Source organism: Siniperca chuatsi, linkage group LG5 (assembly GCF_020085105.1).
Source record: "Siniperca chuatsi isolate FFG_IHB_CAS linkage group LG5, ASM2008510v1, whole genome shotgun sequence".
Lineage (NCBI taxonomy): Eukaryota > Metazoa > Chordata > Actinopteri > Centrarchiformes > Sinipercidae > Siniperca > Siniperca chuatsi.
The window spans coordinates 11,422,814-11,450,494 of NC_058046.1; the positions used below are offsets into that span (position 1 = coordinate 11,422,814).

A 27,681-nucleotide genomic window follows, 5' to 3' on the forward strand; every position below is an offset into this window, starting at 1 on the left:
TTGTGATCCGGACTGAGTTTGTAATTTGTATACACTATGGTAGCTGAAATGTAACGCAGGAGTACTGTAATTATTTAGTCACCGTATAGGGCAGACCTGCGTCAAGTTGGAAAGTAACAGGCTGAATAATGTCGGACCTCCGGCTGTCTGATATTCAAAATAAAAGCTGCACTTTCGTCACAGAGGGAAAATATTCTGCATTTGTATGGAGCAAAACAACAATCATACTGAAATAGACAATGCATTGAATGCATTAAAAACTATTCACACTGCAATATGCTACACAGTATTTTCAGATTAATTCAGAGTTGAGGTTTTCATTAAATAACTTTAATGGAAACACACTATAGAACAACTTTGAAAAACAACGAATGAAGTCCAACTTAAACTCAAGTAAAAGTAAGAAGTAAGTAAAACATAAACCAATTTTTGTGTAACAAAATAGAGAATATGTTTCTTCTCCATTTCCTCATTAAAAGCATCCTCCCTGCATTACCATTCCCCAGCCATTTCCCCTAAATGTCTAATGTTTAAAACGTTTTTACCTTTAGAGGCTGCACAACTAAGTGGTATAGAATGGGAGCTGAAGATCACCTGGGCCTGCCTCGGTAATATTTAGCCAACTCTATTCACTTCAGTCCAGTAAAGTTATCCAGCCAGCTGCTGTAAAGCAACCATAGTTTGCCGGGTGTTGTTCATGTTGGCTTTTATTTCATAATTACAGACCGGAAGTTGTCCATGTTAGTGCCTCTGTCTTGACAGTGGTCCGGACGATGTGCACATTCTCAGATTTAAGGGGGGAGGTTTGGAGCAGCCCGGACTCTCGTTGTTTAACAGCATTGCTCCGCCAGGATCGGTCCTACTTTCTAGGATTCATTTATGTACCACTTTTGTTAGAATATAACACTGAACGACATTTCGTTTTCGGATATTTTGTTAGAGTGAGTTGAACAACTTTAGGATACAGTTTTCGGAGGTGAGGGGACTTGAGTTCATCGCGAGTTGAGACGTTTTGGGATAAAGGGACTACCAAAACTACCGCATAGGCTGCACTCGCCTAGTTTGTTCGGATCTGTTTAGGTTAGCTAGGTAAGATAAAAGAAGCCTGTCGCAGAGGAAGTCAGAACCCAACGCTCTGATTTAAAAAAAGCAAACTTAACGCTATAATACATGGAGTTTTTTCCGCTCCGTTGATTATTTGGGGTTTTAAGGAGTGGGGGACGCACATTCTTTTCTTCTGTCGCACAGGTTTGGCAAAAATATGCGCAAACTTGTTAGCCAAACGCTGATAGTTTGGAGTAAGTGAGCTTCGTTAACGGGCCACACATTTAAGTCTGGATATACAGTTTTTCGGGAAGTTTTTTTTTTTGCATCCAATCTCATCTCAGGAGTCTTCCTTATCTGACCAACACTGGCTGTTTCACAGCCCCCCGCCAGTAAGGTGAGTGTGTCTTCTTATTCCTTCACTCTTTGCTGAATGTTTACGTGCTAATGGGGTTAACCTAGCTATTGTTCCCCATTGTAAGCATTTGATTTTATTGATGAACCTCTTGTCCTGAAATGAGCTAATTAAAGAATTGTGGCCAAAATTGACAAGCAGTTATTTAATTTCATTGCATTTAAACCACCTGTTTTTCTTAATAAAGAAATATTTTTGTGCTTAAATTAGTGCATAAACTGTCTGTTCACGTACGTATTTTGCTGTCTTGAGGGACCTTAGAGTATGTTTGCGTAGTAACACCTCCTTCTCCTCCATGCTTGAAAATGAAAGGGTAGCCTACAAACAGTATCGTTAAAGCACAAGGCCCAAATGTTGCCTGCAGTCCTGCTAAAAACTGCTTTGGTTTTCTGTCTTAAGTCTCAGCAGGCGCCTTTAATCAGATTAGATCGTTTACTTGCAGAAATAATGGCCAAGTCAAGGGTAAAGCCTAGAAAGCAAATGTTTTAAACTGCACATGATGGCGTTGTTCCTTTTTTAAACAGTGGAGATTGGCTTCATGGATCCATAGCACCTTTCTGAACTTCTTTATTGGCTTGTGAGATATGTTTGTAGTAGTGCAATCAATTGTGTTGTATTTCTGCAAAAGTGATCCTGCTCCAGGTCACCTTATCCATCCTTAGTTATGTCTTTAACCCTGTAGCATTTATGTCACATGCTCAGACAAAACTATCAGACATAACCAGTAAAGTTCAGTTCACAACATTTCTTTTTTTCTTCTTTCAAATCATGTTACAGATGACTTATTCAGAAATGCAGTAAAGTTACATCCTTAAATTCTCAGAAGACGGCCATCATTACTACGTCTGTCATGAAGTCTGGGTCTGGAGGGGCCAGTCTGATGTTATGTAAAGCTCTAAATGTTATGATATAAAGGGAGAGGGAGAAGATGGATGGTTTAGAAAAGCAGCATGTCCTCAGGGAGTTCACCAGGAGGAAAAAAACTTTTCTGTTGCACCATATAATGGGAAGTGAAGAATAGTCCTGCCCTTTAATTTACTAGGCTGCTCCCCTGGCACAGAATTATTGTTAATTGAGCTGTATGATTGTATTTTACTATAACTAGATCCACCAAGAAATGTGGTGTGGAATTCAAAGTCACCTTGCAAGCTTTTGTGTGAGTCTAAATTTTAGTAAGGAGATTGTAGTTACTCATCCTTCAGTTCAGAGGTTTAGGATTTAATTTGATTTGTGTGCAATTTGTGTTTTGGGATGTTTTAGGCTGTTTTGAATTCACTGTGCATGTTAGTAACATCCAGGGATAGAGTTTTGTTTCTTAGTGTAACCTCCCTTGGGAAAAGATACACATTCATACTGAAAAGGACTGAAAACAGCACTTTGGATTTGTAGTGTCAGATGGCTTGACACTAATTGTCTTTACATTTGAGTGTAAACTCATGACACCTGATCTCCCTCCATGGCACACTGGTGGCGAACCACCGATTCAGATTGTGAGCTGCAAAGAAAAAAACAGAAGTGTCTATTTTTGTGAAAACAGTAGCCTTAGGGAAATGGTCTGATGCTCTTATGTCCGCTGAACTGCAGCCGTGTGCAGACTGGCCTGTTGGTGGCTGGGAGTGCACTGAGTTAACTGGGAAGGGGGCTACAGAATTTGGGAGCGAAGGAATTTTATGCATGAATGGCAGTGAACAGTAATTATGGTGCAGGCCAAGTTATGGGTTAGGCCTGTAACCTTTGTCTTTGTATAATGAGAGAAGCTAAATGTGTCTTGTGTGTTCTAATCTGTTTAGTTTAACCCCTTTTTATTTGCCAGATTTCCAGTGAACGGTTACCATCTCTTAAGAGCTTACAAAACCAAGTGGGATTTTACCAAACATGTGATTTTGTATGGCAGCAAAATGTCTTTATCCTTTCAAAATATATTCTTTTCTTTTTTTAATCACAGTCACTGTTTATTAGTTAAGGATCATTCTGGGTTTTTCTTGGACTTTTTTAAATTCCATTTTGTTTCTTTCTTCTTTTTTTTCTTCAAAATTGCTTCCTGAAAAATGTGAGCAACAAAACTCATGCCTCACCAACAATTTTACCAACAAGTATTAGCAATAATGAAAGATCTCAAAATGTAAAGGTTTTGAAAATGAGAAAAAAAACAACAACAGGGTTGTGCACTAAAAGAAGCATTGTAACACCAAATCTATGGATAGGTGTTGGTCTTGGTATTTCAGTTTCAGTCTACTGCTGCTAAGGGGGTTAGACTTGTCGGACAGTTGGTTAGTCCCTACACAAGTTAAGTCTGAAGCGAATATAGACCATTTCATCCACCAGAACCAGTAGATAAGCTTTAGTTGCTTAGAGGCCACAATAGAGGACTGTAGTTTTGGAGAGCTCACAGGTGTGAGATGTGTTTTTGTGTAATTTGTCTTAATTTTGTCCCTTGTGTCATTGCTGTAAATCAGAATGTGCCCTTAATGATTTGGCTGGTTTAAAGGGGGGAGGACTTGGTTTGAACGTGTTTTGTCCAATGTAGAGTCCAACTGGGACTTCATTTGTGCCAGTATTGCTCGAGTTTAAACAGTGTATGTGTAAGCAATACACATGAGAGAGATGTCTTGATTTATGAATATCAGTAACTTGTAAATTACCTCAAGTCCAAGTTTAAGTGCTGTCTTTACTTTAGTGTCCAAGTAATACAGAATTTTTGAGTAATGATATTTCTGATAACAGTATCACCTGCTGTATGCAGGTGTGCAAAATTTGTGCAACATTTATTTCCCTAGGAAGTATATTTAATATTGAAAAATAAACTATAAAAATGACAGTAGATACAAAGTAATAGTAAATTTGGATTAGTAAACATCAATGGAAATGAAATTACTGTACATAATAACTACAGCCCTACGGATGGTGAATATTGATAGTGATATTTGTGAGTTTCAAAAATCAACAATAACAACAATCTTGATTCAGATCCCTGATTTTTTTTATTTTTTTTAAATAGAATTGTGAAAAGAGACATGCTGAATGGGACATTTTGCAGTTGAAAAAACCAAACTATATAATGGTTACACTGTTTCTAAATTACCTAAATCTTAGTTTGGCATTACTGGATGGCAATGTTTTTAGATATGTATCGGCCGACATATATACCAAATCAGTATATCTGCAATAAGCAAATGGCCTGGTCGATTTATCAGTCTCGCTCTAATGGTAACTATAAGTAAAAGTACACTGAATAGAAATGAATCAGACAAAATAGAATCAGAATCCCAAATATTTTATTGATCCCCGAGGGGAAAGTCTTTTGTTACAGCTGCTCACTAACATGTCAATGCACACTTGAGAATAGAAGGAATAGGATTACTAAGCAAATCAAAATATAAAACACTATAATACAGGTAAGATAAATTAAGTACAAAGTGGATATAAATATTAAATCTTATATCCATATATAGGGGTCAAATAGAAACAAAAATGCAGCCTATCATTTTTATGTACTGCAATTTCTTTTGATAATATTTATGGTAAGCCAATATCAGCCAACAGTATCAGCCTGCCAATGTATCGGTCAGCCTCTGTTAAGAACTACTCACAAGTTCAAGATGAGTGTGCCCTGTGTGTGGATAGTAAGACACACTGTATGTTTAAGTCTTGCTCCCATGGGAGCGGAGAATGACGAAGCTTTGTGTCATACTTTTTGAAGAAGCTACTTCCTCCTCTATCAATTAGTGACGGTTGTCGTAGTGACAAGGGCCAAGAGAACGTGGTCGGCTGCTCTCTGCGGTTCCTTCTGTCTGGCAGCAGAAGCACTTTCTTGGAGCCTTCCCAAACACTGACTCACCGCTTACAGAGCCGCGATGACCAAGCTTCTTTATCCCCCTCGGAGCCCCCTGACCCAGCTCAGCTGCTGGAACACTAGACCATTCTTGGAAAGTGAAATTGAATTGGTTTTGAGGAGAACACAATGACTGTTTCAGTGAAGAACACACACAAGCGATTACCTCTTAAAGGAAACCACAGCTGCATCTGAACATGACTTTGTGTGAAAACGTTGAGGTCTCTTTGACCCAGATGTGACGCTGTTGTTGTTGTTGTTGTTTTACAGAATGGACTTTTGATATTTTGGATTCAATTCTGACTCCATTGAGTCTTCATTAACTTGATTAGAGTAAACTCTATAAACCCGCATTTGTTTGACTCTTCTTGACAACTCAGGAGCAAATGGTTGGGTCAATTTGGGCTTGGGGACCAAAACCAACTGTTAGGTGATAGATCTCTCAGCGTGGAAATGATGGCTCGGCGGTCTCTCTCGACAAGGGTGTCACGTAACAGGCTGTAGTTTTTTTGGCCTTAAACAAATTCCTCAAGGGGGGCTATGGGGGTTAGGGGCAAGTGTTAATCTCTGTGTCCAGATGCTGCAGAGGTGATGATGTGAGCAGATGTTCATGCGAGGGTCACCCACTGCACTGTTCCCCATTTCTGGAGGGTACTGTACATCCTTCAACCCAAACAGTGGCATAGCAGCAAAAACAAAAACTCGCATTGTCATTGTGTTCTGACACTTGTGAGTTCAGCCTTTGAAGTTTTGAAACCAAAACATTTAATTTCTAAGAAGTGAGCAAGATGTATCCACTGTTTGTTTGCTTGAGCCATCCGAGCGTGCCTGGTGCTCTGCAGTTTCTTATCAGTGTTTTTGTACAAGTAGGCCTGAATGTTGAAGTACCTACCTTGAACCTTGTAGACATACAGAATCTTCTCTTATTCTTTTCTGACGAGTGGGGAATTTCCTTGTCAACAAACCATTTGTAACACCATTTGTAAAAATGAGCAGTATTACAGAGAGTTTATTCTTCTGGTTTGTTTCCCTTTTGAAGAGCCACAGAACAGCTGTTTGAAGATTTTAATTGGCCCAGTTTCATTTTTTCATGTCAGAGTTTATTTTCCTCTAGCATAGTCCAAGCAAATGTTTCTTACAAACTTGTACCCTGAATTGATTTTGACCTATTGTTTTTCTTACTCATAACATACCTTTTGAAAGCATAAGTCTTGCTCACGTGGTCATGCATTCATTAGTTTTGTATTATTTCTTTTGCTTGTTTTTAGTTTAGCACTGTGAATGACCCGCTGCTGATGCCCCAAAGGTCTGAATGGAGTTCCAGTCGCAGAAAAGCCAACAGTTGTAGCCCCCTCAGCAGGATGCTGATGAGGCCAAGTATACTTCTGTTTCTGGCTTTATTCGCCCAAGTTTTAAGGACCCAGTGCCGGCCTGCCAATACTGATGAAGGTAAGATGGCTTGATAACTTGGAGCTACTCAGACTTCATTTATACACTGCTTTTTTCCTAGTAACATCATGTAACACTTTGAACCTATAAACTTATTCAGTCTAACTTATCTTCACTCTTGTCTTGATAATCAAAGCTTTGTTCTTTGTATGGGAATGTAACCCTAACATTCTCCAGGCTTTGGTGAAGTATGTGCTTTGTAGCGTCAGTGTTTCCTCCACCACCCCAATTTGACTGAGTCTGATGTTGTTTGAGTGCACTTTACTGCGTCAGATGTAGCACAACTATGTTTCTGACTATTAGTAATGCCCTTTTTCTGATTTTCCTGGCTAACTAAACTAATTCATACTCTGAGCTTGTTAGAAATGGTTTCCCATCAAATCTAAACTTTTGGTCTAATGATTTTATTTTGTTCTTAAACTGGACAGTACAACTTTAAGATTTCTTACAAAGAATTTATCCCGGTCTGGCTGTTGCACAAGTTCTGAAAAGGGGAAAGAGGCACTGAAATTGAATCCTTAGAAATGTGTCTCTTGGATACAGTCCAGCAGTGTAATAGCTGCCTGGACTTGTGGGTATGGGTTTGGATGTTTACACTCTGCAGTCGGAAGTGGCAAGCAGCTTAAGAATATGATAAAGCTCAGCATTATAATTAGAGTAATTAAGCAAGAGGGTCTCTCTTGGGCTGTAAGCCCTAAAATAAACTTGGTGCGGCTGTGTTTAAGCCAACAGTGGGACAGGGAGGAGTAAATGACTCCCATCTGTAGCCCAAGGGCAGCCCCACTACCTAGCAGTCCCTGCTTCTCTCCTCCTTTGTAATGAAAAGGTATTTGTTGTCACTGAGAGGAGTTAACTGCCAGGGAAACTATAAATTAGCCTGCTTTCTGAAAAAAGGAAAGAAGATGCTACTTTGAGCCCTCCCTTATCCTCAAGGATAAGGTTTCTGAGGAGAATGTTTGTCTTCTAAGGTGAGCCATAAATTTCCAGCAGGGTGGGGGAAGTCTGATGCATTTTCACTCCACCCAGTTCTTAATCACCAAATGGCCAGGTACTATCTATGCGCCTCTGTGCTTTTTCTCCTGCTCCCCCACTGACTTTTGCTTGGGAACGCTTCACTTTCCCCTCCGCTTCCCTGCTGGGTGACGGATGGCTTCAGCTGTCGACAAACAATCACAGCAGAAGCATTTGGTTGCATTCCTTTTGTCTTGGTTGGGGAAACAAAATAGTTATATGGAAATGGTCATGTTTTATGCGTCCTTCTTTGTTTGTCTTAAGGCTTTTTGTTGTGTGTTGTTCACATGAGAAAAGAATATTCTCTGAACAAATTTATTTCATTGAATTTCTTCAGGGGCCACATGGACAGCCATTTAAACGATTACAGCCTCTTGAAATTTTTCTCATCTGGAGAAACTTGACTGTGTTTGTGTCTTAATCGTTTCAATGTTGGTATATTTTATTTGGTTGTGACAGTGAAATGTCAGTTATTTATATGGCGTTCCCAGAGGATTTGTTTGACTCAATGCTCTGCTGTCAGTCAAAGTAGATGAGCCACTGACCCTTCAGTGGAGGGCTCTTAAAATCTGGAGCTGCCACAGTCCTGAGAAAGACTCTTTTCAGACAGTGATGGAGGCCCAGAGGAGCATGGCTTTGCTGATGCTCTGAGAGCGGAAAAAACAAGTGAACTGACTTGAAGGATAACACCAAACTCATTTTACTTTTTCTCTGTCAGCGTTCGTTTCCACGCAAGGATAACCAACTGGGTATTTATCGTAGAAAAGGTTTCAGTCATAGTCATCTGGACACAGACAAAACAGTGTCCAGATGACTACGACTGAAACCTTTTCTACGATAGAACACTCCTGGACGAATGAGGGACTACACCGTCCAACTGGGTATTGCTCATTATCTGTCAGTGGAATTATATTGTGAAGGTGCACTGTTATGGTGATAGTGACACAGATCAACTTCTATGCTTTATTGTTTAGTATAAAGTCTGTTTTAGCGGGAAACATAAGAATAAGAGGTATAAGATTCATAGATACATGCTATTTTACTATTGAAAAATTCAACATCAATGCTCAAAACTACTTTTAATTAGAATTTTGAAATAGTACTACATGAATAAATCTTTAATACACCGTTCAAAACAGTAGCTACAATTTTAAAGATGAAAAGAGAAAATAACATTCAACAGATGGTTAAAGCTATACAGTAGACATGCAATTTCATGCAAAGATAAAGTATTATGACCATAAAGCTATCACATAACACATATCCATCTGAAGATAAAGGAACAATAAGTTATTGTTGTCAAATAGCTACACTTCAAGCAAGTGTCAAAGCTTCCACATACTTCAGAAAAGGGAAATAATTCACTAGGTATGTTGAGTGTTTTATTGCAAAGGACCTGCTCCTGTATTGCACTCATAGAAGCTAAGAAACAAAATATTGTCATGGCCAAATCTTGTTGACCAACGTTTATGCACGATTATGCTGTGAATCTGGTCATGGAAAAAATATTCTAAACAGAGTTGATTAACATTTGTGAATTTAAATTCAAAAAAACTAAATATGTAAAGAATGAGCAGAATTTGTAAAGCAATTGAAATGTTTGGAAGAACTTCACTCTAGTCTTACTCTTGATGAATGAAGCTTTCTGATGCAATTAGAAACAATAAAATGATTCATCAGTTATCCTGATAAGTACATATGGGAAAAATCAGGCAGTGATATAACTAGATCCACATAAAGTTTCATTCATTCAACTTTATTGACCTCTTAAAAGAGGTCCTGGTTTTCATGTCTTTTGTCAATTAAAGCCGTAATGTAAGGCTAAATGTAGCTGAACTAATTTGAATGACATTGGAACAACTTTGCACTGCACAGTAATCCTTGTAGCTTCCAAGTGTTAATCCGTGCTGATTGTCAGCGGCCCATTTAGATATGAAAAGGTCCTCCACTGGAGTGCTCTCAGGAGGGACACTCGCTCAGTGAATTTTTTTTGGGCTTGCTAATAGGCATTGTCCTATTCTTTTGCTTCTTGCCAGTCCTGCCTTTTGTCTCTTATCAATCCCTTCTACATGTCACCCACCCCTTCACTCTGCTGTGGTCAAATCAACAGGGGAAACTTGCCACAGTTTTTCTCCTTGTGCCACCACAGAGCCTCAACCAGCTAGACTTTACTGCATTCAACCATCACTCCAGTGAGAGCAGGAAATCCCAGAAGTCATTCACGCGGCATATTGCTTCCTATCTTGTTGCCAGAGAAGGTTCCATAGACTGGCGCCAACTCTTCCTTTTAGCTGGTCTTGAATTTACAGACTAGTGAGCCCCCCCCCCCAGTTTAAAACCTCTCAATGCTTTCTTCTTCACAAAATACCTTTCATGATTTATGTAATTAGGCTGATTTTGAACTACGTCAATCAGTTTTTCCAAATGGTTGGAAGAACACGCGAGAGACTGTTCCAGGTGGGTTGCTTTCTGAAAATATGGCCCTTTTTAATCCATTTTAATCCAATCATAGCAGCAGGAGGATTAATTGAGATGAAACATCCTCAAATTCAAAGGAAATTTTGGAAACTTGGCACTTATCTGAGTGTGAAGAGTTAAAAATAAATTTACTGTGAGCGATTCAAGTGTGTTGGTATTTGTTAGCATCATATTTCTGCACTGAGTTGATCAGAAAAATAGTAGCTCTGTTTCTTCTTTTTTACAGTTGTAGGGTTGATTTGACTACATGTTGACTACACTACTGTCATATCTCACTCCAGTTTTAAGTAGGTTGTCACAGAAGCACAAATGGTCCTGGCTGTAGCGTATAATAAAGCAACAAGCACATTTTACAGCTTTTATGGGTGTTTTATGATGTCTGCAGCCAGATTAACAGCTGGGATGTTGACACAGTTTTATCAGTGGCATCTCCATTTAGAGGGCAGGGACAGAAACATACTTGCCGGCTCCCACACACAGCGCAGAGACCTTGTGTTTAAGGCTGTGTCCAGGTTGGATAGCTGTGGCCCATCACTAAATGCCTTTTCTGCTTTCCCCCCTTTTTGGTTTTGTTTTTGAGGAGAAAGTTGATCCTACCCCCTGGCCCCTTTTCCTGCTGGGATTAAGGGCCTGTCAGACATATGTGATCCAGGAAATACCTTTACTAGGCCCAAGTGGGGTCACCATAGCAACTGGCACTAGAACCTGCCGCTGCAGGCCCTCTCTCGCTTGCTCCTGTGCACATGCTCACTGGCTCGCTCTCCCTACTCCCTCTTCCCCTTTATTGTTTGGAGGCCTTTGTTGTGATGGTGGGAGGGATTAGTCAGGTTTGCTGATGTCGTCCCGAGGTTATGCTGTATAGATGTGCTTCCTGTTGTGAGGAAGTGCGTTTACAAACACAGTGTGCTTTGAGAACAGTTCAGAATAATCTCATCTTGAGGGATCGCTTACCGCTGTGGCATTTGATTATCAAGTTTTTCTTGTTATAATGCCAAAGGGACTATGTAGGAAATGGGAAAGGAGGATGAGTAAAATGACTCAGATTTTACATTATAGTGCTGCCACAGGAGATTACTTTGTGGTGCTACTTGGCTAAAACAACAGAACTATGTCAACTAAAGCAGAAATGATTAGTCAATTAATCAATTAGTCAGTCGACAAACATTTTTAATAATTGATTTAAGCATTTGAGTAACTTTTCAAGCACATAACTTTTTAAGCATTCCAGCTTCTCAAATGGGAGGATTTGCTGCTTGTCTCTGCTCTATCATTGTAAACTTAATATCTCAAAAAGTTTTGTGCTTTTTGAACAAAACATGGCATTTGAAGATGTCATTTTGGGCTCTGGAAAATTGTGTGCCATTTTTGTCATTTTACAGATAATTGAGAAAATAATCAGCAGATCAATCGATACTGAAAATTATCGTTGGTTGCAGCCTTAATGTCCACAAAATCAGGATGCTAATTGGAACGGTGTACCGTGTGTGCCTTTTTGGCATGGCTGTGATCCTAGAGCAAGAATGTCAAGCAAGTTGGCCAGTGATGATCTTTATCTTTGTAACTAGACAAACAACACCATTGTGATGGACAACGTGTCAGCATAATTGGGTTACCCCCTCCCCCTTGCGGACGATGTAGTCATTTAGAACAGGGGGGCTCAGGTGTCTCGCTCTGTGATGCCTCCCCTCTCTTCAATCCTCTAATTGAATTTCACCTTCCTTTCCCAAGTAGCTCCTTGCCTGCCTAACGATAGGGCCTTAACTAATTTGGGATATGATTTAATTTGAGGGAGAGGTTAGGCAGGCGGTTTTGCCAGGAGGAAATCAAGGAAGGACTTTTGTGCTGTCTCTTGGACCCTGTTTTATGATTGAAGTACTTTTTGATGTGTCCACAGTACAGATACAGCCCGTTTTGTGTGAGAGCTCTCTGAACATTTTAGACACTCTGTTCCCCATCAGTTACTATTTATTTAGTCAGATATATTGCGCAGTTTATTTGAATAGAAACAATCCTGGTGGTTATCCTACTGTGAATGACTTGCAGTATGTATTATATAGTTCATTTGTGATAAAGATATTAACTTTTTTATGTGTTCATGGAGCCATTATTGTGTTTTATAATTACATGAAGTTACTGAGTGTTGAACAACCTACTGAGCTGTTGAAATGTAATCATGTCCTACTGTTTTTCTTGGTAGTCTCTGTGGAAACGCAGGGAGAGCTGTTCACGCTCTATCTTGGGGAACGTCTGGATCTGAGTTGCTCTGCCAGGGACTCCTTCCATGCTGTCAACTGGACCAAAGACCACGTGGCAGTAGTGGATGGAGAACACACACGCATCCGCAACGGCCAGCTGGAGATCGAGACTGTGGAGCTGACAGACTCTGGTCTGTACGCATGCACCACCTTCGGCAACCACACTGTCTACTTCAATGTCACAGGTAAAGTCATGGAAACAGCGCTGATAAATTTGTTTGTCTTTTAAAGTCTTTTGTTATTGTTTTTGTCACTGAAGAGTCCCATTCTTTTAATCTTAGTGTAAAAGTAAATAATTCAGATAATGGTCAGGAAATGTTGCCATTACAAATAAAAAGTGAACAGTAAAGAGCTTGGAAATGTAAATTATTAAGGATTTATCACTAAAACAAACAGTGGGGATATTTTGACTTTGAAATTTTCAAACACGTTTACATGATTTTACACACCTGGATAAGTGTCACCTTTTATTAGAATATTCCAATTTTGAAAGTAACATCTAATCATTTGACTTGAATTTGTAACTTGTAATTTGTAAGTAAAGAGAGTATCCACTAGTGCAGTCTGTGCATCACTTAATGTACATACTGCAGATATTGACCCTTGTCTTCAGTGTATACATACATTCTCAAAGACTGCGCCCATACTTGAAGAAAAAAATGTCACTGAAATGTTGCTTTTTTTGTACATGTCTTTAAAAATTTGTATCACTGACAAAATACTGTGTGGATCAGTATGAATGGAATTGTTTGTCCTCACAATAACTTTCTGTTTCACTAGTTGATACCCTGGCCTCATCTGAGGATGATGATGAAGATGAAGAGTCTTCGTCAGAGGAAGCCAAACTGTTGGGCAGTCAAAAACTGCTGCGTAAGTTTGCTGATCTCTTCACGTTACTAATGCTACTGAAACAAATGGTCATTACTCGCTCGCACAAAGTCCCAGGGTTATGAGTAATTGTCATGGTCAGTGAATTGAGAGCTTTATGATTCAATTATGGTTCTGCCACGTGTGTGTGGGTCACACTTGGGTGAATGATTTCACTCTGAATCAGAGGGTTTTCACTACCTCAGTGACAGCTTTTACATAAGGAATGTCCCTGTGGTGACTAACCGTGGTTAACCTTAGATGTCTTCCAATTTGTCTATAGCGCAATTAAGACACTCAGGCTTCATCATCTGGCTCCTACTAGCCACTCTGCCCACAAAGAATCCAGCCAAGCATGGCAAGAATGCAGACCTTGAGCTTGTACTCTGACTCGCAGAGCTTTATCTCCCCCTGAAATTTACATAACATGACTTTACTTAACTGAGGCACTTTTTAAGCCACAGCCAAAATGTTTTATTTTATTTAAAGAAACTTGCATTATGTAATCCATACATCCATTTTCTGCTACTTATCCGAGGCCTGGTCACCATGGCAGCAGGCTAAGCAAGGTAGTCCAGAGGTCCCTCTCCCCAGCAATGTTTTCCAGCTCCTCCTGGAGGATCCCGAGGCATTCCCAAGCCAGATTAGAGATATAACCTTTCTAGCATGTTCTGGGTCTACCACGGGGTCTCCTACCAGTTGGACGTGCCCTGAAAACCTCCAAAGGGTGGTGCCCAGGAGGCATCCTGATCAGATGCCTGAACCACCTCAACTTGCTCCTTTTTTGACGCGAAGGAGCAGCGGCTATACTCCGAGCTCCCTCCGGATGTCTGAGCTCCTTACCCTATCTCTGAGGGTGAGCCCAGCCACCCTTCGGAGGGTGGCTGGGCTCACATTTCGGCCAATTGTATCAGTGATCTCATTGTTTTGGTCACCCATGATAAGGTGGCGATGAGGGGGCATTATGTAATGTCCTCTATAAAAGGAGCTTGAGGTTCAGGGTACTTACACTTATTTACTTTACACTTATTTAAATTTTATGCTTATATCCACTTTGTACTTAATTCATCTTACCTATATTATATTTTGATTTGCTTAGAACTTCTATTCCTGTGTGCATTGACATGATAGTGAGCAGCTGTAACAAAAGAGTTTCCCCTCGGGATCAATAAAGTTTCTGATTCTGAAAATGAGTTTTTTGAGCTATTGGTTTTAAAAAATACATACGTTTTTGCATCTATATCAAACACATAATTGTATTTGTTCGTCATCTGCTAATTGTTTTTTTTTTTGTTGTTGTTGTTTAGCAATGGCCCCACGATGGGCTAATCCAGAAAAAATGGAGAAAAAGCTTCATGCTGTCCCAGCCAGTAAGACTGTCAAGTTTCGATGCCAGGCCAGCGGAAACCCAACTCCCACTCTGAAATGGTACAAGAATGGCAAGGAGTTCAAGAGAGACCATCGCATTGGAGGCTTCAAGGTTAGTAATTAAAATATTTTAGGAAAATTGTTTCCCTTATCTTCTTCTTAGTGACACTACGTCCTCATTAGCATTTCTTATTGAATCACTCCAAACTCATTCGCTACGAGTGGAGATGTGTCTGTGATCTCATCTCCACATTAGATCACTACCCCCTCCCCTGGAGTAAGAAACGCCTCCTGCAAGTGAAAAGCAGAGGCAAGTTTCACATTTGACCTGAGAAACAATGTAAGATGAAACCCTATGCCACAAAAAGCAATGTTGTGCCATAGTAATTATACCTTTCAGACGGGCAATCCTAGCCACCCGTTTAAATGAAGAAAACATTGGCTGTCCTCATTCTAGGTATCAGTGCATCGTCTTTCTGTAATTACATCCATGCAGCAGTAAATTTACCATGATACCTACTGTATCTGTGATATATGAGGTGTGGTGTGTGATTTCTATTCTCTCTTAGAGATAATCTGTTTTTAAGATTTGGTCTGAGCTTTAATTCCATTCCTATTGGGCACAAGGAAGTTATGAAAGCCAGTCAGTGTATTAATCCGCATATGGTAATATGGTCATTAGGTAATATGGTCATAGGTAGTATTAGGAGGCTGTAAATATTGCTCTTTATGTACCTTTTACATTGACATGCAGTGGCAGTTGGAAGGGATGTATTTGCTTGTTCACAGAGACTAAGAAACAACCCTTCTCCTTTCCTGCATCTGCTCTTCCCATCAAGGTGTAGTCTAGTCTAACCTTGTCTTGTGCTTCGCCAGCCCATCTCCCTCCCTAGCTGGGACACATTTAGGAGTTTCCTCTCAGCTGCCTGCTCCCCTTCTCCCCCACCCAGCCAGGCAGCATACTTAACCATCTGGCTGCTGTTTTTTTTTTTTTTTTTTTTTTTTTTTTTTTTTTTCAGTCAAGGTGCAACGGTCTGCATCAGCGGCCGGGGACGTCTCTCATCCCCCCCACACTCTTGCTTTTATGGCCGAGCTTCTATTGTTCATATCGTCTGCATCGAGACGTGCAGGAGGGAGGGAATAATGTAGACCACATGTACATGAAGCCAAGCACAACACATCTGGCAGCAAGCAGCTGGACTCCCTCAGCACGTTTTTAGCTAAATGAGGGAAACCGTATGGCTCAGTCTGTGTATATGCATGTTTGATGTTGCCATTGCCTTAGAGGTCCGTTGGTTAATCACACACTGCCGGTCTTGGCAGATTTATGGAAGAAAAACTATAACATGTCTTGGGAAAAAAGAGCCAGACATCAGTTGGTGCTAATAAGACAGGTTGGGGCAGATGTATATAAAACATGTACCCATTTTCCTGTGGTCTTTGTTAGGTAGGACAAAGATCCGCTGTTGCATTGGGTGTTGTCACGGGAAAATGTAGTGTGTTATCTTGTTATCATCACATCACACATCATTGACCTTGTTAACCGTTGCTTTAAAATGAGCAGAATTTGATTTATGGCAGTTCATATTGGGAAAAATCAGATAGAGAAAAATTCACGAGTTCTTTCAAGTGTTTTCTGTTAAATGCAGTATTGCAGTCTAGCTCTATCTAACTTGCCTCGATTGGCTTCCTACCGGCCTCATTTATGCTGATTAGATTTGATTTGAAAACATTTTAGTGTTGAATTCAAGAACTGACAGTACAATTCTTAAGAGCTATTAAGTGTTGTGTTGCTTATTCTTGCCCTTTCTGTTGTGAACTAAAATGACCTGCAGTGAGAGATTTCTTTTGTCAGTGAAGAAATCCATAGCCACTAACAAATTAACACATACAATAAACGCTGTCTGGTAATACTCATTGGCCTAACAAATACAGCAGATTTCACTATGAGCAGAAGTTCTATGTGGAATGTATGATATTTGTTTTTGGTTATCACATCCTGTTCTGTACACCATCCACTGTAACTTTGGCTTTTTCCCAAACTTTTAGGTCCGTGACCATGTGTGGACCATCATCATGGAATCTGTAGTACCTTCTGACAAGGGAAACTATACCTGTGTGGTGGAAAACCAGTACGGCAGCATCAATCACACATACCAGCTAGATGTGGTCGGTAAGTGTTAACCGTAATCGTGTTGTTGGTATGTACCTTACCAGGTAGCTGATTAACAAATCAAATGCGATCCTTATCCCAAAAGCACAATGACACAGTCTTGGAGCCTTCATGCAGGGTGAACTGGGTCTTTTTGTCAGCCATTTGATAGATTAAGCCTGTTTACTTGTGGTTTGAGTGATGGATCCATGTAGAGGAGAGAAGTGATTACTCCTCTAGGACCTGCCCTGTGACTCGCTCTTACACCATTGGTTCTATAAATCACAGTCCCACTTCCTCCATTGTTGTCCCCTGGGCTTCGCCTGAACTCAGTAGAGCTCTAGACCCTGATGAGCAGTAAGATCGCTTCAGTGAGGGGAGAGTTTTGTCTCAAGTGCTTGCTAATTCCCCACGGACGTCAGAAAAGCCTGGACAGTTGACATCCTGCCAGATTCTTGGCTTGTAAGTTTACTTTGGAGAGTTATCAGTCATCAAAATGGAGCTGCAAGAACATTTCATTTCACAGTAACAGCTCCAGATCAGACACTTAACTTGCTTGCCCATCTATTGTGGCCAACTCTAAATAATTACACAAGCAGCATATAGCTGGAGAAGTAGCTGCTTAAATTCTCCATATGTGAAATTACACAGTATCAGATCAAATTATGCTGGTGACCTTGTTTGCCATCTGCCTATGCCATTTCCAGTAACAAAGCCGCGACGTGACAGAGGTTTTATTTGGCTTGTGTTTAAAAACAAGCCAAAAAGTCATGTGAATTTTTTTTTTGTGTGTTTGTCTTTTGATATTGCGTGTTTACTTCACTGCTCACCAAACTTCTAAACTAACATTCGTGTGTGTTTTGGTTGTCCTGCAGAGCGCTCCCCCCACAGGCCAATCCTGCAGGCTGGCCTGCCAGCTAATCGCACCGCTGTGGTGGGCAGCGACGTGGAGTTTGAGTGCAAGGTGTTCAGCGACCCTCAGCCTCATATTCAGTGGCTGAAGCACATTGAGCTCAACGGGAGCCGAGTTGGTCCTGATGGTTTGCCGTATGTCCGTATCCTCAAGGTAGGCGCTTACTGTGACCAATTCTGCCGCAACAAGCCAGTTAAAATCTATTTTGTAATGCAAAACAGGAAAATGGAGGAATTTGGATTAAATATTGTCCTTTATTGCTATGTCAGTTTTCTTAGATACCCAGTACTGTCTGTAAAAGGGATCCAAAGTGCATCCTTTAAAAAAAAAAAAAAATATATCAACTTTATCTTGCTATTGTTGTATTGCACACAAATCAAAAACTGCTTTTACTGAATTCTCTACTCTAATTTTATCCTGTGTGTGCTACTTTTTTTTTGTCTGTGCTGCACATGACATGTTTTTATTTCCAGCATTCTGGGGTCAATAGCTCGGACGCTCAGGTGCTGACCCTCTACAATGTGACTGAGGAGCACAGCGGAGAGTATATATGTAAAGTGTCCAATTATATAGGAGAGGCCAATCAGTCGGCCTGGCTGACTGTCACCAGATATGAGCCCACAGGTAACCACCACGCAGCAGTACAGGGACGACACAGTGGAGGTACTTCTAGGACCACCTGGGAAAAACTAGGGCCGTATAACTCGAGACAACCTCAGCTGTTTCTCTCCTCCCTCCCTCTGTTTCTCCCTCCCTCTCTCCTGCCTCAGTGCTCCTGACTGTAAATGACGCTATGGAAAATTCCCAGCAGAACAGTTGAAAGTGTTTAGTCTCAGGTTTATGTTGGACCTGTTCTCATTCCTGCCCCATGCCTGTGCTGTGCCCTCCTAATAAGGGCCTCTCTTGCCATCTTCTTCTATTACTCTCGCTCCCTTGCCCTTCAAAGTCCTCTGTACACAACTCGCAGGCTCTCTCTCCTCTTTGTTTTGTTTTTTCCAGCTGTCCTTCTCTGCTTAACTATGTTTTACTGACCTCCTGTTTGTCTAAGGTTCACATAGTTGGCAGAAGTGTGTGATTGAGAGTTTGATTGTGCCCTGTTCTGCTGTGGAGTTTTCCATGTTGCCCATCTCTTGCATGTAGAGATGAGACTGAGGTATTGATGTGGTGATGGGGTGGCCCAATATGGGGTTCAGCAGCGCAGACTCAACCTAACCAGCGCCTCCACTAACAGATACTGGAGGGCTCTTTCTGACAGAGTCCTCTGCAGGGACTCTCGTGGTACTTTTTGGGTAGATGGTGTTGGATTGAGGAGGAGAACGCTCCTCCATCCCCTTTCTCTTTCAGAATCCTTTACTCATGGTTCCCTTTCCCCTCTTGGGCCTCTTGTTGGGTCTGCTTCCTTTGTTATTTTCTAGACCGCTGGCCTTAACACCACGGACAAGGAAATGGAAGTCCTCCAACTGAGAAATGTGTCTTTTGATGACGCTGGGGAGTATACCTGCTTGGCGGGCAATTCTATCGGGTTCTCTCATCACTCTGCATGGTTGACCGTTTTTGAAGGTATCAGTGGTTCTGTCTCTCTCCTATATTTCCATTATTTCCCTTTTCCAATTCCAGCCTGGCTGTCCACCTTCACATTTGCCAGAAAAGGGCCTTGTCTGACTCTAGTTCTGTTGAAAAATGTGTGAGGAAGCCAGGGCAAGTTACAAGTACTAAAACTCCCTCCCTCTGTCCTCAGCATGGCTCCTGCTCCATCTAAACTCTTTAGATGGCAGAGTATGGGCCATGCTCTGCTGTCTCTTAAATGAAATCAGCAAATGCCAAACAACCCAAGAGCTGTCTGCTACCTGGTCTACCATGACAAAGAAATCAACATATTTCAACGTATTTTTAAAAACAAGATCACATAGAAGTATAATTAATGGTCTCAGCCAGGTAGAACTTTTATAGACGGGTTGTTTGGCAGCTCTGATCAGATTTCACTTTGAACTGACTCTACCATTCTGCTCTTTAACTGGTGTTTGCATTTGATTTGGTGTAAAGCTGATTTTCTTTGACAAGCGCTACAAATGACATGTATTCCTGATGTCATTTCCTGCTGTGAACACAGCGGCTGGCTTTGATAATTGGCTCACTGTAGTGGATGTGTCTCATTCCTGAGGGTTGGAATGGGCATTTGTCCAATTATCAAGCTGCTTGTCAGTCAGCCTCTTCACACAAGTGCAGCTCACTTGTGTTGCTGGTGTTGGTTAGGGGTGTAATGGTACGCTTCAGTTGGTATGGCACCCTTGGTTTGGGATGTATCGTTATACATGTAGTGCATCTAGCACAAATTAGTTGTATGTGATATAATGCCATATAATATGTCCATTACTTGCCATGCTTGGAGACTAATGAGTGCAAATGTGCATCTGAAGTTTAGATACAAATCCAAGCATTTTAGTAAAGTTTGAAAAAGCAAATGGGCAATTAGAATAACTCCTTACATAATTTATGTCTACTCCTGGAAAAACTAAAGCTGTCTTGTTAAATGAATGAAATTGTGCATTGAAAAAAATCATATTCAAATCAATCAAATTCATGTGTTAATTTCTTCAGAAGTGTTCTTTAGCAATACACCAGACAAGAATGACAGCAGTTGCATGGATTTAAATGGCATTTTTCAGTATTATACTACATTTGATTTTGTAGAAAATTGAATTCTGGTGTAAAGAATAAGGAAAAGGCCTAATACAATTAACTCCATCATTAATTACCTCAACAGGATTTAAGGCCATCGATAGACTTATGTTATGAACAAGAAATGCATTCAGAACTGCTTTGTGAGATCTAGCTCATGTGCACAAGCCACATCCCAAGCCAAGGTATGCACCGAACTATCTTTTTCACTGAAATATGGAATCCATTACACCAATCCATTCATTGGTATGAATAAACGTTGGTGTTTTCACTGAATGGGAGGAAAAAAACAAGATCTGAATTGGACAGTTTCTTTTAGTAATTTTCTTTTATAATTTGTGTAATATTTTTATTTTTTAGCAATTTACCACATGAATATGTTGTTTTCTTATAAATCATTGTTTGTATTACCAGCACCAACACACAACTCTTAAAATTGCATTACAAATGGAGTCAGAATTTGATATTTTATTGATCAAGTCAGGCAGTCAGCCTACTGTATTGAGCTCATGCTTTGTGGTATGCTGCTTTTAGACCTACAAGTAGACATGTAACGTGAATTAGACTATTTGAAGTAGAAATGAAGTGCAGTGTTGAAACATTGTGTGTTTGAAGTGTTGATACTGTATAAAAGTCAGATCCTTTGCACACTGTTACACTCATATATATCCATTACTTAACCATATATTAACAAAATAATATATATTTATGTATATATAAAATTAAAAAAAGGGTACGTCCCAACTATTTCTCAGTGATTCAAGAGATTATGACCTCTTCTCATATTAGCAAAAAATGCAGAGGGAAACTGTGGTTCAAAGAAGTTTTTGTCCTGTCTGTGTCAAAGGCTCTGGTTTTTAGACAGGGCAGCTGAGTGTTTTGTGTGTGCTTGGGTGGTCAGTTTGTTTTATTTGTGTTGCTGTGTACTTGAAAGCATGGTTATGTTTGGTGTGATTGGGTATATAAAGTCAGACCTTTCTGTGATAGTTTGATTTCATTGATGACAGCTGACCCCATCCCTCACTGCCCCCTGTCACCCTGCATTCCCCCCCATCTAGCTGTCCCGCACTATCCTCCAGCCAACCACACTTACCTGGAGGTTGTCATCTACTGTGTGGGCTTCTTTTTCATCGCTGTCATGATTGCCATCGCAATTATTGTCAAGATTCGCACCTCCTCAAAGAAGAGTGACTTCAACAGTCAGCTGGCCGTCCACAAGTTGGCCAAAAGCATCCCCCTGCGCAGACAGGTAACAGAAAGTAGATAGGGGGTTTGGAATATTAATATCTTTTCATCTCTTCTGTCTCTCTCCGCATGCCATTTGTTCTGTTTTTTGTAATTTCAAAGGTTTACAATGTATTTGAGCTGTTTGCGTAAATGTACAGATGAGCCAGAGTTTATGTTTATGCTAACAGAAATCTAAAAGCATGCATTCAAAGAGGTTTCAGGTACATTGTAGCTACTTGAGGTCTTGTACATCAGGTAAGTATGAGTAATTGAGGAGTATTTCTTCTCCAAGGGTACACCTGAGTGGTTTGGGTGGTTTTTACATGGTCCTATATAGGAATTTCAGCAACTACTAGTTTTGATTTTCTTTTGGTCACTATTGTCACCTGTGTCTTTTCCATTATTAGGGGAGTAATGTCACTCTTCTTTACCTCAGGTGTCTGTGGACTCTAGCTCCTCCATCCACTCTGGAGTGATGCTGGTTCGTCCCTCCCGCCTGTCTTCCAGCGGATCTCCAATGCTCTCAGGGGTGTCTGAGTATGAACTGCCCCAGGATCCCCGCTGGGAGCTTCCCCGGGACAGGTATGTCCTGGACAAAACCTTCAGCTGCACAAGGAAAGTGAAAGTTTCTCTCACTCTTCCTCAAAAAGCTGATGTTGAGGTGCCCTTACGCAAGGAAACAATGTGGTTGTACAGAGCAGCAGTCTGTATAAAATGTAACTTAACCTAAAAAAGGAGACTGTCTAAAATTTAACTTAACACAACATAATACAGATTTAGAGTTAAACTCCACTGACTGTTAATGACCGTCTCATGTGTCTTCTCCTCACAGACTTGTTCTCGGAAAGCCACTGGGTGAAGGCTGCTTCGGTCAGGTGGTGATGGGAGAGGCGCTGGGTCTCGACAAAGAGAAGCCAAACCGTGTGACCAAGGTCGCAGTCAAAATGCTGAAATGTGAGTTAGCTGTTCTTTTTAAAAGTTCTGTCATGTGGGTAAACTGTAGACTTGGGTGGATTAGTACTGAAACTAATGAGATGTTCTGGAATAAGTCATGGATTTGCAGAAAGGAAAGCTCTTCAGAGTAGAGTAATAGTGTTTACAGAAGCCTCATGTCCAGGCTCCAGGGACGAGAAAACTTCTAACACCAAAACGGTGATGAACGGATACTAAGAGACGTCTGCCATTGGATCCCAGCCACTGTGCAAATGGGAAAGCAGAGTAAAAATTTATGAGAACCCTTGACATCCCATATAAAACAGTGTTCATTAAACTGCACGGAGGAGTGAGGATGTAGGGAAAGTAGCATTTATTGTCTGGTACTTTTAAGTGCCTTTCCCCAGGGAGTATTCTCCAAGACAAATGCCAGCCTAACTCCGCAAGAGCTGCAGTGTTGGTGTATATACTTTGCAAGGTGATTATTGTGAGGCCTTTTTTGGGCCTTTTCACCAACAGCCAACACGGACTAATTACTCTAATATGATTTATTTCCCCTCCCCTCCAGCTGACGCCACAGAGAAAGACCTGTCAGACCTGATTTCAGAGATGGAGATGATGAAGATCATTGGGAAGCACAAGAACATCATTAATCTGCTGGGAGCCTGTACACAGGATGGTAGGACCACACAGACCCCCCAACACACACACACACACGCACACACACACACTCTTGTCCCTCAGACACTTATACTTACTTTGAGAGATGAACAGCATGCGTAAATGATTCTGACACCAGCTTCCGAGCTCACAGTTTGAATCGACCACTGCTGCTGCCATTTCTCTCCAGTCATCCCTGATGGAAAAACTAAGGGAAACAAACCTCTAATGACCCTGCAGTGCACATCACTCTATTGCTTCCACACTGAAACACAAAGCTCTTTGTTCACTCCGCTTTATTTACCAACTGTTAGTTAATTTGTAAAGTATTTATAACCTCTACCATTACATTCAGCTTATGTTAATTTACTTGCCTATAACCCTAGGATCTTAAACTATTCAGTCTTCCATGTTCTCACTCACAAAGAGAAGGGATTGATTTTGATGACCTTGTGACCTTTACTCTTTTTATAGTGATTATTTTATGATGATTTTATTCTGGCATTTTTTCCTATTGTTTCTAGGTCCTCTGTACGTGATAGTAGAGTATGCATCCAAGGGCAACTTGCGGGAGTACTTGCGAGCTCGCCGCCCACCGGGCATGGAGTACTGCTACAACCCAGACCAGGTTCCTGTGGAGAACATGTCAATCAAAGACCTGGTGTCCTGTGCTTACCAAGTGGCCCGAGGCATGGAGTATTTGGCCTCTAAAAAGGTAACCACCAAGTACAACCAGCCATCCTCAGCCCTCCATATTACAATTACAGAATCAGGGGGAGCAACACCTCTATGAAAAATTTATTTGACTTTGGACAGTAAATATTCTTGCCACTGATTCCTAGAACTTTGGCTCAGTTTTAGTGATTCCTATTTTTATTTGTGCAGTGCATCCACAGAGATCTTGCCGCTCGCAATGTCTTGGTAACAGAGGACAACGTGATGAAAATAGCTGACTTTGGCCTGGCAAGAGATATCCACCACATTGATTACTATAAGAAGACCACCAATGTAAGTATTTTTATCATTTGTTTAATGTTAAATGTGAGACCATATAGGGTTTTTGCATAGTAGGGGGAGGTAGTCTCGCGTAGCCATGCTGTGAACGGCCGTGAGCAACCGAACTGCGCTGGCATGGTGTGAATGTGGTGTGGTGTGAATGCATGGTGTGCTGTGCTGTCACTGAACAGCACAGCAAGGTAAAGTTGTTTACCTTGATAACATGTTGGAGGTGTGCTAGTCACAAACCACAGTAAGAGCCTGTCGCCTGCAGCCCTTTTTTTTTCTTTTTTAAATATATTTATACCTCGCTGCAATATTTATTTAAAATTGATATGCTGACCAAATAGCGCAGTAGCGGTGAGACTGTAGTTGAAACGCATGTCATCACTGCGCAGCTAGTGGACTGACCCGGGCCCATGGAAGAACCCTAATACAGTAGATAGTAACATGCATACCTTTTCCACAGGGTCGTTTACCAGTCAAGTGGATGGCTCCCGAGGCTCTGTTTGACCGGATATACACGCACCAAAGTGATGTGTGAGTATCACGTGTCATTGCTTTTCCAAAGAAAACATTTTTAGTCATGCAGAAAATCTAGACTCCTGTCTGTTTCTATCTGCAGCTGGTCATTTGGGGTGCTGCTTTGGGAGATCTTCACCCTGGGAGGCTCTCCGTATCCCGGCGTCCCAGTGGAAGAGCTGTTCAAGCTGCTAAAGGAAGGTCACCGTATGGACAAGCCCACAACATGCACTCACGACCTGTAAGGAAACACTAGAACCTAAAAATCTAACCGGTTGCATGTTCCTCAGACTCTTGTTTCGGTTTCAATATCTGTTTTCCAGCATTTCCTTATTTGGAAAGGTAAAACTAATGGAGGGGAATATTTAATGGTACAGCATGACCAGATGCATTGTAATTGTCTTTAAAAAGATATTTTAAACTTAGTTTTGTATATGGAGTCAAATTTTAAGCTTGAGGAGTGACAGAAGTTTTTCCTCCTTTTTTAATTAAGCAACAATCCCAAGAACATCTTTAGCAAATCACCTCCACCTCCAAAAAGCAGCTGGTTAAAAAATCACCAGCTGCTTCCAAATTCTCCTTGTTTCACACTAATAGTGCTGAAATTGTAATGTGTAATTTTATATTAAGTGTTTTGAAAGGTATGATTATGTATACAATGAGAACAAAAGTATTGCGTGTAGAACAACCCTGTAATTTTGACACAGCTATATTTTTGGTTGTTATCACACTGGAGAAGATTCTTATCTAGCAGGTGTTTGACGTGTCGTTCCAAAGAGAAAATATTAAGTCACCAACATACATTTCCATTTGTAAAGGTATATGTAGCCTGCGCACACAACCTGAAAGTAGTTGGCACTTTAGAAAATGGTTTTAGGCTTTTAAAGGCTTTTAAATCAAAGCGAAGCTCAATAACTGCTGTGTCTCATGCTTGGCCCAAACCATTGGCATTAATATTTACATTACCCATGTTGTTGTATATCAAAAAAATTCCAGGTGCTTAGCAACGTAATAATGATCCTGCCATTGTTTGTGTGACGACCAATAAAATGAAACACTCAAAAGGTTGAGTAAGCTCCAAATGGAACATATTGTTCAACTTTGTTTTTAGACTGTTACCTTCCAGCTACAGCTGGATGTGAGGTTTCTGACTACTCCTCACAAGAATTTAACATTCTTTAACATAATATTTGTCTTTTGTTAGAAATTACTGCTCAGAGATTAAAAGCAACATCATCTTGACTGCTCAATTTTGAATCTCTTGATCTCTGCAGGTATATGATGATGAGGGACTGCTGGCATGCTGTGCCCTCTCAGAGACCCACATTCAAACAGCTGGTAGAGGACCTAGATCGCTGCCTTGCAATGACATCCAACCAGGTCAGTCCTCCTCTTGTCATCACAAAAGGAAGAAGCAGAAATGTCTGTTTTGGAAGTCAGATGTTGATTTCTCCCCCCCTCCCTTGTTGCCTACAGGAGTATTTGGAGCTGTCAGTTCCTCTGGACCAATATTCCCCCAGCTACCCGGACACCCGCAGCTCCACCTGCTCCTCAGGCGAGGACTCTGTCTTCTCCCACGATGCTGGAGCTGAGGAGCCCTGCCTGCCAAAGTTCCCTCCCCACTCCAACGGAGCAGCCATTAAGAAACGCTGATACCTCATCTCCATTCAGACAAGCATTGACAGTTCCTCCGCTTCCTGCCTCATGGGGTTGGACTCTTCCCCACATTCCCAGAGATGAAGCTAAAAAAACAAACACTGGTGCTCTGTGAGAAAGGAGCTTGGAGACACCTCGTAGAACTTGTTGGATCACATGGACTGAAGAGTGCAGCCGCTTCCCGGTTCTTGGTGGTGACGATGTTTATGGGGCACTTTGTATTAACGGGAGTGGCAATTTGTCACAGTGTCAGAAAAAAGAGAAGACTCCCACTCTTCTCTCCACTTTGGGCATTCCACAGGTCAGGAGAATCGAAAGTATGGATTATGATTATGTCAGGTTTTTCTTTGTTTTGTTTTTTTTCCCTCCATGGTTGTTTCATCAGTAGTGAAGGACAATATTCTGCTTTTCAGACCAAATCCAGAGAATATACTACCAAGGGACATGCAACTCCGTGATCCACTGCATCATTCACTCTCTTTTTGTAAATACAGTTAGAAAATTATAAATATGAATATATATTTACATTGTACTCTTATTTTTATTACCATAATTGATTTATTTTCTTTTGTACAAGGATGCTTTTGTTTGATTTTTTTTTTTTTTTTTAATATAGTCTGTAGGGGCAGTTGTTACATGAGAATATCTTTAAATTGCTGAGGATTACATGGCCAGTTTAAAAAAAAAAAAAAAAAAAAAAAAAAAAAAAAAATATTGCTGTATCACAGCTTTGATTCCCCTAAATTTACTGCATAATCATCGATGGAAAAATATATATTGGGTTTTCTATTTTTTAACTGTAAGTGATTTTCATGACAACCTGCAATACAGTGTAACTCAGTGTTTGGGGTTTCTCTCCATCAGAAGAAATGGATTTATGAAAATATTTTGTGTCTGTGTGTGCGACTGTTTTTGTGTGTGTGTGTGTGTGTGTGTGTGTTTGTGTGAAATCTTATCTTGTCTCATTCAAGATTGTTCATTTACTTCAAGGATGGTCACAACTGTAAATATTCCTGGTTGTACATCATGCAAATCCAGAGTAATTTGCTTCAGTCAACATCATGCACTTTCACTGTGCATGCCTTCCGTGTGATGAACGTATCTTCTACTGTAAAGGCTTTAACAGGCGTTACATTTGCTGCCATATAACTTCTGATGAAGGGTCACAGAACACGTATGTCATCGTAAAAGGATTACATTAAATAAAATGCTATCGAAATACCA

At 40.7% G+C, this 27,681-nt stretch overlaps 1 protein-coding gene across 4 annotated transcripts; it reads left to right on the top strand.

Moving 5' to 3' along the window:
• The first annotated feature begins 782 nt into the window (after positions 1-782).
• fgfr1a (fibroblast growth factor receptor 1a) lies at positions 783-27,681 on the top strand. 4 transcript variants are annotated; one of them, XM_044196391.1, is made up of 18 exons: positions 783-1,441; positions 6,560-6,740; positions 12,427-12,669; positions 13,265-13,354; positions 14,659-14,831; positions 16,769-16,892; positions 17,747-17,937; positions 18,258-18,408; positions 21,522-21,718; positions 22,127-22,272; positions 22,523-22,644; positions 23,192-23,302; positions 23,808-23,998; positions 24,169-24,291; positions 24,749-24,819; positions 24,905-25,042; positions 26,076-26,181; positions 26,278-27,681. In XM_044196391.1, exons 2-18 carry the CDS (start codon positions 6,587-6,589, stop codon positions 26,452-26,454), a joined length of 2,508 nt encoding a protein of 835 aa, XP_044052326.1. In that variant the 5' UTR covers positions 783-1,441; positions 6,560-6,586; the 3' UTR covers positions 26,455-27,681. The 4 variants fall into 4 exon arrangements, with proteins under 4 accessions (XP_044052326.1, XP_044052327.1, XP_044052328.1 ...); XM_044196392.1 differs by having other exon boundaries at positions 784-1,441; positions 21,522-21,712; XM_044196393.1 differs by lacking the exon at positions 18,258-18,408 and adding an exon at positions 19,200-19,344 and having other exon boundaries at positions 785-1,441.

What these genes read in the sequence shown, in the direction of transcription:
- fgfr1a (XM_044196391.1), top strand. Translation starts at nt 6,587, where the DNA reads ATGCCCCAAAGGTCTGAATGGAGTTCCAGTCGCAGAAAAGCCAACAGT. An exon ending in CACCAGATATGAGCCCACAG is followed by an intron (nt 18,409 to 21,521) that starts GTAACCACCACG and finishes CCCCCCATCTAG; the next exon opens with CTGTCCCGCACTATCCTCCA. An exon ending in ACAACATGCACTCACGACCT is followed by an intron (nt 25,043 to 26,075) that starts GTAAGGAAACAC and finishes TGATCTCTGCAG; the next exon opens with GTATATGATGATGAGGGACT.